A 10784-nucleotide genomic window follows, 5' to 3' on the forward strand; every position below is an offset into this window, starting at 1 on the left:
TGAAAAATGACAAAATATACCCTCTCGATATTACGCGGTCGTCACTAGTTACCACAGACACAAAGTCATAAATCCTGCCTATTTCTACAATGTATCTTCAAATGTTTTAAACCCTAGCATTACTTCAACCACACTAATAGCCTTATACCTACATTCAGACCAAAAAGCTACAAATTCTCATGAACCTTTACGATAAAGCGTATTTTAACTTTGTGGCTGTGCGCTCTAGTGGAAACCACTTTTCAGTTGTGCGAAAGCGACGCCCGCTTCCGCTTTACTTCCGTATCCAGTCCCGTACATTCAGATACTTAAATTCGCGAAAACGCGGTCATTTAAGATAGCTAGCTATATAAATACTATTATATTCGTGTTTGTGGGCGAATTTGGTTCTACCGAAAGAATTGTATGAAGATTTTCGACACACCGTAGTCTTACGGGGCAATCTGCAGTTGCGACATCCATTTTTGGATTCATAAAATTATATGCACCCGTCGACTGTTGAATATAAATGTTATGCCTCATGAGCCCAAAAACCTACTTGCACATCGTTAAAAACTCCGATATAATGGTCAGTCCTATTTGCGTGGTTATATCGACCCAGACCCACCCTGCAGTTTTGTAGAGGGGGTGGCCCTGTGGTTGTAACTGCGGATTGCCGCGTTAAGGCCCTTGGCAGAATAAATTCAACCACAAACACGAGTCATTTCATGGATTGATAAAATTAGTTCACTAATAACATGAGGAGAACTTGTTTTTCCAAAGAAATCGTTTAATAGGTTCCATAAAGCCAAAATTGACACAAAAAATAATGTTGAGGATACAAACAGAAAGTACAAAGGTGGAATGTTACTGGGCAAGAGAACATGAACTTTTCACATGGTTTGGAAATGAATGGCTGACACACGTGGCTAAATTGAAAGACGCTCGAGCTAGCTAGCAAGCTAACTTAGCTAATTAAACACAGAATAGGACTACAAAAGTCATCCGGTCAACAACAACACGTGGACATTTCTTGAGGAGCGCATCTTTTAAATACAGCCAGCCAAGGGATGATCTTGAATCGGAGTTTTACTCGTGTGCAGCATAACGTTAACTGTTGTAGCTAGCAGTCTCTGTAGGATCCCCGGCCTAGAACGGTCTCCGTAGCCTTCCTGGGCCCAACCTATTGATTGTCCCTGTATCCGCCACCAGAGGAGTACCCGCCTCGGCCTCCACCGCTCCTGTATCCACCACCACCACCACCTCCGTATCCTCGGTCTTCTCCGCCATAGCTGCGGCCTCCTCCGCCACCACCGTAACTCCTCTCGCCTCCACCATATCCACCTCCACCGCCGTATCCACCACCACCTCGGGAACCTCTGTATCCACCGCCACCTCCACGACCTCCACCACCTCCCTGGCCTGCCTCGTTCACACGGATGGTTCTGCCGTCGAGAGACTGGCCGTTCATTGCATCCATAGCGTCCTTCGCATCCTCGGGATTGTCGTACTTTACGAAGCCGAACCCACGAGGCCTTCCTGTTTCTCTGTCCATGATGACATCACATTTAGAGATATTTCCATACTTTGAGAACGCTTCTGCAAGAGATTGCTCTGTGGTGTCGAAGCTCAGGCCACCGACGAAAAGTTTTCCTTCGTCGGACATGTTTCTTTGTCTTTTGCGGACTGAACAAGAAGAGCTGCTACTTGGAGAGGAACGTCGACGGAAAAGGAAATGGCAGCATGCCGCGAAATATTATAAAGAGTAATTTGACTCCGCCCACAGTAAAACAACGGATGCGATTGGTTGCAAACCTGCCGTAAACTGTGTATCGTAATGTAATGCACGTTTTGTTGAAGTAAAGCGCGCCATTTGGATAATATATTGGTGAAAATTGGAGAACAAATTGAATCGATTCAAATGGCATCGATTGGCAAGATACCGTTGCAGTCAAGAAATTTGCCGTGGTAATTTGAGCTCACTAGCTAGCCGGTGTCAGATGCTAGCTAACTAACTAGCTTATTTCTTGCCAGCAAGCATGCTAACTAATTAACTAGATAGCTAGCTACGTTAGCAGGCCTAATTAGCTCGACAAAACCCCAATCATTGTGTTAATATGTTTCCCCTGCCTATACGGTGTAGCAAAGTGTTGTGATTTGTATTTTAGTTGCCTTGTTTGTTCGTGCACACCACCTCTTCCCTGCTTACAATGTAGCCACGCATGCGCGATGCTGTCTGACATTTTATATCTTTATTTTAGGGTTGAGAAATACAGGCCACAGACCCTAGATGACTTGATTTCTCACAAGGACATATTAAGCACCAGTAAGTATGTTTTTTTCAGTCTTTGAAACAACAGGGATGGAACTTCTGCTGTAGAAAACCTGACCTTTATTCATTCCAACAACAATTCATTTCAAATATATAGTCAAGTGAATTTATTCAAAATAATGTTTTCATTCTCAAATGAACTACAGTTGTGTTTTTTTGTTGCATGAGTGCATATGTAACAACATTTTTGTCGGACCCAATCCTTTTCTCTTTTCAGTCCAGAAATTTATCAGTGAGGACAGGCTGCCACATCTCTTGTTCTATGGACCCCCAGGCACAGGGAAAACATCTACTGTTCTCGCCTCTGCCAAGCAGCTCTACAAGGAGAAGGAGTTCAACGCCATGGTCCTGGAGGTACGTAATAACTCAGCCCTGATATGTAGAATTATCAAAGACAAATGCTGTGCTCATAACGCTGCACTTGAGGGTTGTCATGTTTTCCAGTGAGCAATATTGATTCTTAACATTCAATGTTAGTGTGCGGCATACATAACTGTTTTCGGTGCATCAATAATGCATACATTTTTATTTGCAGCTTAATGCGTCAGACGACAGAGGTATCGATGTTGTACGAGGACCCATCCTGAGTTTTGCCAGCACCAGGACCATATTCAAGTATGACAATAATGAATAATACTTCAAACGGTTTTGTTTCCTTGCATTCACTGACAGGTCTGTATTTGTAGAGAAGTAGGTCTCTTATCTACCAGTAGTTGTCTACCATATTGCAATCAGTTTCCAAGTCTTTTCAGCGAGGACTAGGAAACACAAAGGATTGCAAGTACCCGTGTCCTTAGATAACCCTGACTGCAATTGACAAAATGTGTGTTTATTTATTTTTCTTTGTCTTCCAGGAAGGGTTTCAAGTTGGTGATACTGGATGAGGCTGATGCCATGACCCGGGATGCCCAGAATGCATTGCGTCGAGGTAACCATCTGTTTTGAGTTGTTCACCTGCTGTGTACCAACTGGCCAAATGAGCTGCCTGCGAGCTAACCAGTAATTCTCACTGATGAAAATATCTGCTTACGGTAACATGGGGACATGAGACCACAAGCAAATGTTAAATGCATTTGGGAGCGGTACCGCATATTAGCCCGATTATTTAGAATATTAATGTGCTACAATTGCTTGTAATAGATGCCATTGATTTAACAGTTCACATTTTATATTCTACATTACAACATTTTAATGAGCAGATGCCCACTGAACGTCAAATCATTGACATCCATTTCTCCCTGCTGGTTTCTACTCCTATTGCTACCTCTCTCTTCCCCCTCTACCTCTCTCTTTCCCCTCTACCTCTCGCTTCCTCTCCTACAGTCATTGAGAAGTACACAGAAAACACCAGGTTCTGTTTGATTTGTAACTACCTGTCTAAGATCATCCCAGCCCTGCAGTCTCGCTGCACCAGGTTCCGCTTCGGACCCCTGTCTCAGGACCAGATGATACCGAGGCTGGAGTTTGTTATCCAGCAGGAGAGGTGAGTGGGCTCAGGAGTTAATGGGTCAGGGGAGGTGAGTGGGGCCGGGGGAGGTGAGTGGGGCCTGGGGGCCGGGGGAGGTGCGTGGGGCCTTTTAATCAGAGACGCATGTCTGCTCTTGTCCCTGCAGCATTGATGTAACTCCAGATGGAATGAAAGCTATTGTGACCCTGTCATCGGGAGACATGAGAAGATCCCTCAACATACTGCAGGTACGGAAAGAGTGCTACCAGTGTGTAGCTAAATGTGATTAATTGCATCACAGTGTTGAGTTTTTATTGCTGGTCTAAATGTATTGGCTAGTGGTGGGCACCAAAATCGATAATTCGATACTGCTCTTTAATTATTTGTTACTTTTTTTCTCTTTTTTTTTAACGTAAAAATAAAACATTTTTTTTAAACTGTATTGTTGGTTAAGGGCTTGTAAGTAAGCATTTCACTGTAAGGTGACAGATACAACAGGTACCTGCTGTAATTCAGCACATGTGACAAATAAAAATGTATTTGATATAGTTTGGTACCCTATATATTACATGACTGTTCCTGTAGCCATAAAACTGACCTCACAGGCTCACAATTTAGCATACTTATTGGCCTGCTGAATAATGGTTGATTGTATTCAACTGGTTAGGTAGGTTCAGACCCCCTGAACATTCACACCAGGCCCAATGGGCAGTCAACAAGCAGTTGTCTGAATTTCACAAAGACTTGGAAGTTAACAGAAGATGAACACAGCTGCAATGTTATTGATTAAAAAAAAACTGCATCTATACTGAACAAATATATATATATATATATATATATATATATATTTGTTCAGTATAGATGCAGTTTTTTTTTAATCAATTACATTGCAGCTGTGTTCATCTTCTGTTAACTTCCATATATATATATATAAAGCAACATGTAACCATTTCAAAGATTTGACTGAGTTACAGTTCATATAAGGTAATCAGTCAATTGAAATAAGTTAATTAGGCCCTAATCTATGTATTTCACATGCCTGGGAATACAGATATGCATCTGTAGGGGCGAGGATCACAAAACCAGTCAGTATCTGGTGTGACCACCATTTGCTTCATGCAGTTCAACACATCTCCTTCACATAGTTGATACGCACAAGGTGCACCTGTGTAAGGATCATGCTGTTTAATTAACTTCTTGAAATGCCACAGCTGTCCGGTTGATGGATATCTTGGCAAAGGAGAAATGCTCATTAACAGGGATGTTAACTCATTTGTGCACAACATTTGAGGGAAATAAGCTTTTTGTGCGGATGGACAATTTCTGGGTTCTTTTATTTCAGATCATGAAACATGGGACCAACATGTTACATGTTGCGTTTTATATTTTGTTTCAGTGTATATTGTTTAAAAAAACTGCAAACTGATATGGATTTTCCATATCGGTGCCCAGATTCTGAGTACACTCCTTATGGTCGATTTCTTTTTGTTATTTCTAATGACTGACTGATTCCTTTCCCATGTATTTCTCAGAGCACCAGCATGGCGTATGGGAAGGTCACCGAGGATAATGTGTACACCTGCACTGGTCACCCACTACGATCCGATATCGCCAACATCCTGGACTGGTCGCTAAACAAGGACTTCACTTCCGCTTACAACCGTATCCTTTATCCTCTCCCACAACCATATGTATTTCAACGATATCTATTACCACAAGTTATGTTTAGCCTACTCTTTTCAACAACCAAATGGCTCTTCCCCCCCACAATGGTTTATGTTTAGCCTACTCTTTTCAACAACCAAATGGCTCTTCCCCCCCCCACAATGGTTTATGTTTAGCCTACTCTTTTCAACAACCAAATGGCTCTTCCCCCCCCCACAATGGTTTATGTTTAGCCTACTCTTTTCAACAACCAAATGGCTCTTCCCCCCCCCACAATGGTTTATGTTTAGCCTACTCTTTTCAACAACCAAATGGCTCTTCCCCCCCACAATGGTTTATGTTTAGCCTACTCTTTTCAACAACCAAATGGCTCTTTCCCCCCCCCACAATGGTTTATGTTTAGCCTACTCTTTTCAACAACCAAATGGCTCGCCCCCCCCCCCCCCCCACAATGGTTTATGTTTAGCCTACTCTTTTCAACAACCAAATGGCTCGTTCCCCTGCCCCACAATGGTTTATGTATTGCCAAAACAGCTCTTTCAAATAACAATATCGCCAATGCCTTGGTGTTTCTACCTCTTCTAGGAAGTGGCTCTGAATGCCTTGGTGTTTCTACCTCTTTTAGGAAGTGGCTCTGAATGCCTTGGTGTTTCTACCTGTTCTAGGAAGTGGCTCTGAATGCCTTGGTGTTTCTACCTCTTCTAGGAAGTGGCTCTGAATGCCTTGGTGTTTCTACCTCTTCTAGGAAGTGGCTCTGAATGCCTTGGGGTGGTGTATTTTGCAGGGATGTTATTAGGTCGGTATAGAAAGTTAATTTCAGTGATGTAGCCTATGAATAGAGGATTGTGTCAGAAAAACACAAATTCCTGGTTTAATCAGGAAGAATCTCACCCCTGTATGGGATCAGGACAAAATGACATCTGAAAGTTGGCTAGGTGATGATACTGTATGTTTCTGGGTATGTATGGATATATAGAGGATCATGTCAGAATATCATGAATTCCTGGAATTATACTGAAGGTCAAATCCCATCCTTGATATTGAGAGATGTTCCTTAGCTTCTGATCCACAGAGATTCTCCAGCTGAAGACGCTGAAAGGCCTAGCCCTGCATGACATCCTGACTGAGGTCCACCTACTGATCCACAGAGGTAAGGGCTGGACTGGAGGCAGTAAACCTGTACACTGCTGTGGTTCTAGAGATGTCCATACTGTATGGGATGGGTATTTCCATTGAATGCATCACAGGTACAATCACTGTATCCCCAAAGTCTGAAGTTGTATTTTTTTAATGTGTTAATTGTCTGGGTCTTTTTAATGTGTGAATTATATACTAGATTATGGACTTTAAAAAAAATATTGTCTGGCCGGGCAGGGCCTAGCTTACTGTTATCTATCTATAGTTGATAGATCTATTCTAAACATACTTCATACAGCGCATTATATGAGAGGCGAGCTGCTAGGAGAGCGAACTGCATAGTGATGTTTTCTTCCTCTGGTTTCCCGGGAGACCCCTCGCGGTTGCCATGGCTGCCAGTGTTCTCATTGTAGAATGAATGGCTTGCCAGTGTTAAGTGTGGCACGCATCACTACTGCAACGTTTTAGCCTGACAGTGAAGGCCTGTTTTCTTATTTCTGAAGTTATGTGTTTCACTAAGCTGTCTTGGCAGATTCATCAGGTGTTACCATAGAGGGCCTGTGAATTATAGCACTGATACCTTTTATGATGCAATGATATATTTTTTGAGGGATTTGGTACACTTCTGTACCGTATGTTAGAGATGTCACTCCTTATATAACAGTAAAATGATACAGAATAAAGTACAGAAATTGGATAGTGATTTTTAGCAACGCATTCAGCTACCTGAAGGTAATGCTAGAGAAGCACGGATGCAAAACTTGGCAAAAGGAGTATGCAGGGGCCTAGATTTAAAAGGAGCATGCAGGGGCCTAGATTTAAAAGGAGCATGCAGGGGCCTGGATTTAAAAGGAGCATGCAGGGGCCTAGATGTAAAAGGAGCATGCAGGGGCCTAGATGTAAAAGGAGCATGCAGGGGCCTAGATGTAAAAGGAGCATGCAGGGGCCTAGATGTAAAAGGAGCATGCAGGGGCCTAGATGTAAAAGGAGCATGCAGGGGCCTAGATGTAAAGGGAGCATGCAGGGGCCTAGATGTAAAAGGAGCATGCAGGGGCCTAGATGTAAAAGGAGCATGCAGGGGCCTAGATGTAAAAGGAGCATGCAGGGGCCTAGATGTAAAAGGAGCATGCAGGGGCCTAGATGTAAAAGGAGCATGCAGGGGCCTAGATGTAAAAGGAGCATGCAGGGGCCTAGATGTAAAAGGAGCATGCAGGGGCCTAGATGTAAAAGGAGCATGCAGGGGCCTAGATGTAAAAGGAGCATGCAGGGGCCTAGATGTAAAAGGAGCATGCAGGGGCCTAGATGTAAAAGGAGCATGCAGGGGCCTAGATGTAAAAGGAGCATGCAGGGGCCTAGATTTAAAAGGAGCATGCAGGGGCCTAGATTTAAAAGGAGCATGCAGGGGCCTAGATGTAAAAGGAGCATGCAGGGGCCTGGATTTAAAAGGAGCATGCAGGGGCCTGGATTTAAAAGGAGCATGCAGGGGCCTGGATTTAAAAGGAGCATGCAGGGGCCTGGATTTAAAAGGAGCATGCAGGGGCCTGGATTTAAAAGGAGCATGCAGGGGCCTGGATGTAAAAGGAGCATGCAGGGGCCTGGATGTAAAAGGAGCATGCAGGGGCCTGGATTTAAAAGGAGCATGCAGGGGCCTGGATTTAAAAGGAGCATGCAGGGGCCTAGATGTAAAAGGAGCATGCAGGGGCCTAGATGTAAAAGGAGCATGCAGGGGCCTAGATGTAAAAGGAGCATGCAGGGGCCTAGATGTAAAAGGAGCATGCAGGGGCCTGGATGTAAAAGGAGCATGCAGGGGCCTGGATTTAAAAGGAGCATGCAGGGGCCTGGATGTAAAAGGAGCATGCAGGGGCCTAGATTTAAAAGGAGCATGCAGGGGCCTAGATTTAAAAGGAGCATGCAGGGGCCTAGATTTAAAAGGAGCGTGCAGGGGCCTAGATTTAAAAGGAGCGTGCAGGGGCCTAGATGTAAAAGGAGCGTGCAGGGGCCTAGATGTAAAAGGAGCGTGCAGGGGCCTAGATGTAAAAGGAGCGTGCAGGGGCCTGGATTTAAAAGGAGCATGCAGGGGCCTAGATGTAAAAGGAGCGTGCAGGGGCCTAGATTTAAAAGGAGCATGCAGGGGCCTAGATGTAAATGGAGCGTGCAGGGGCCTAGATTTAAAAGGAGTTGGAAGGAATTGCTTGTCTGTGGTACTTCATCAAATCTAATGATCTATTAGCAATACAAATTGCAGTTCATTTATCAATACGTAGAATAATGATTGCCTGCCAATTAATTCGAAGACAGTAATGCAAGCAGCTTGTTGTGTTGTAGTCTGATTGGCCAAGCTTTAGCTCAGTCACGCCCACTTGAGTCCAAGTGTGAAAGAAGGTGTGGCTGAGTTAGGTTCTGTTAATAAAGAATTATGTCCATAACTGCCTGTACTTTTTTTGTGCAGTCACAAAACCTGTTTCAGTGTTCGTCATTTCCTTGTGGTTCTGTAGATACTAACATTGACATGTTAATAATCTGACATTGATGTCACAAAGCAAAGTGAAAGCCATACTGTAGCATAATTAAACAATCAAATTGGGACCACTGGATATCAGAGATACTCCTCGACACTCTGTATCCTTCGGTAAAAGAGCATTTTAAGTTTTTTTGTAAATTTGAGTGTCTTCACTGTAGCAGTCCGGTCCCAGGGCCTAGTCTCTGACACATCTCTTTGTTGTGTGAACGTGAATGGCCTTCCATTGATTGGGAACCATTTGGGGCAGCCTCCACAGATGCTAATTCCTTTGACATTCAAACTGCAGCCATTTGACGGTAGTCTGTAATCTCGTTTTGAAAAGGAGGAAGATGAGGAAGAAGGCTTGCTTCTTAGCTGGGTGATTTCCTGGTGTGAGGTGAAGCCATTGAAGAACAATGGGGGTTTTTCTCCCCCATGGAGAGGTGTCTCCTCCCCCATGGAGAGGTGTCTCCTCCTGTGACTTGTGGAGATTGGTCGATGCCTCAGTCCTGTGTAGATGCAGATTGTAAGGATAAGGGTCCTTCCTGGTCAGAAGATGTGGATGAGTTCGTGGGTGGGGGTCGACTCCGCGCTAAGATCAAAGTCACGGCGTTACACCAGTTCATTTTATGGTGCATGTTTTGAGAGATTTTTACACTTCTGTGCTGTATGATAACCATCCGTGTTTGTTGATTTCTTACAGTGGACTTCCCTCCTGCCATTCGGATGGGCTTGCTTATCAAGTTGGCAGACATTGAGTAAGTGCTCATATCTTCAGTATGTTGGTTGTATACCCATCAAATTGTATACCTTACTCATTGTAAATCCCTCAGGATAACAGCATATGCTGAATGATTTAAATGTAAATGAAGATTACTAATATTTTTCTAGGTACCGGCTGGCCTCTGGAACTAGTGAGAAGATCCAATTGAGTTCGATGGTGGCGGCTTTCCAGGCAGTGAGAGACATCGTGGTCAATGAGGCCGCCTAGACCAGTAGTCCTCAGTCACAAACGTCTAGTACACATAGGTCACCTACCATGGTCCTGGAGAGCTACAGGGTGTGCAGGCTTCTATTCCAGCCCAGCACTAACACACCTGATGCAATTTCTACATTGCTGGTCAAGACCATTGTTCGTTGAGTTAGTGCCAACTGACTTAAAGGCTTTGATACCCTTTTGTTCACACAAAAAAAAATACATTTCACTCGAGACTAACTTCATAAAAACATACTTGTGCTTGTCTGCTCAATATTCCTGTCTTTATTTACATTTTGATATTGATTGTCAAATAAAATGGTTTCTTATGTAATCTAGTGTCTTATTGTATGCTGTGTACAAAAGTCAATGAATAATGTTTCAGTAGACTAATTTACTGTACACAATGCAAGCTTTAGATTTACTCTCAGTAAATGTACACATTTAAATAACAAAATACACACTATAATAGTTATCATACAATATACCTCTAGCACAAAAATGTAGATTGGTTGTTCTTGATAGTAATTGTATTACATTGATGTAAATTAACCTGAATAATGTTAGGATTCAAGACTTTTAAGAGTTCAGTTGCATGTTTGAGTCACTTAACTATTTGCATCCATTAGCATTTTGACATCCTGAGAAATTTCTTTGAACAAATAGCTGATCAGACATGACTGATTTTTTTTGTCTGAACCACAAAGTAGAACCCTTGCCTTCACCTATTCAACCATAACTTCAGAGA

At 43.2% G+C, this 10784-nt stretch overlaps 2 protein-coding genes across 2 annotated transcripts; one reads left to right on the forward strand and one right to left on the reverse strand.

Moving 5' to 3' along the window:
* Positions 1 to 244: 244 nt before the first annotated feature.
* On the forward strand, positions 245 to 10370 carry rfc5 (replication factor C (activator 1) 5). Its single transcript, XM_036936328.2, has 11 exons — positions 245 to 1947; positions 2241 to 2305; positions 2529 to 2665; positions 2847 to 2926; positions 3166 to 3239; positions 3635 to 3794; positions 3925 to 4006; positions 5291 to 5420; positions 6496 to 6573; positions 9764 to 9818; positions 9952 to 10370. The coding sequence occupies exons 1-11, from the start codon at positions 1901 to 1903 to the stop codon at positions 10049 to 10051; spliced, it is 1008 nt and encodes a 335-aa protein (XP_036792223.1). The 5' UTR covers positions 245 to 1900; the 3' UTR covers positions 10052 to 10370.
* LOC110536383 (cold-inducible RNA-binding protein B) lies at positions 752 to 1703 on the reverse strand. Its single transcript, XM_021622142.3, has one exon. The coding sequence runs from the start codon at positions 1643 to 1645 to the stop codon at positions 1163 to 1165; it is 483 nt and encodes a 160-aa protein (XP_021477817.1). The 5' UTR covers positions 1646 to 1703; the 3' UTR covers positions 752 to 1162.
* Positions 10371 to 10784: the final 414 nt, after the last annotated feature.

The sequence above is a fragment of the Oncorhynchus mykiss genome, chromosome 11 (assembly GCF_057628025.1).
Source record: "Oncorhynchus mykiss isolate SJ-2025 chromosome 11, ASM5762802v1, whole genome shotgun sequence".
NCBI classification, from domain to species: Eukaryota; Metazoa; Chordata; class Actinopteri; order Salmoniformes; family Salmonidae; genus Oncorhynchus; species Oncorhynchus mykiss.

Excerpts from the sequence above, each read along its gene's own strand:
- LOC110536383 (XM_021622142.3), bottom strand. The coding sequence starts at position 1,645 with ATGTCCGACGAAGGAAAACTTTTCGTCGGTGGCCTGAGCTTCGACACC.
- rfc5 (XM_036936328.2), top strand. The coding sequence starts at position 1,901 with ATGGCATCGATTGGCAAGATACCGTTGCAGTCAAGAAATTTGCCGTG. Across the intron at positions 1,948-2,240 it reads CAGTCAAGAAATTTGCCGTG|GGTTGAGAAATACAGGCCAC; the intron begins GTAATTTGAGCT and ends TCTTTATTTTAG. Across the intron at positions 2,666-2,846 it reads TCAACGCCATGGTCCTGGAG|CTTAATGCGTCAGACGACAG; the intron begins GTACGTAATAAC and ends TTTTATTTGCAG.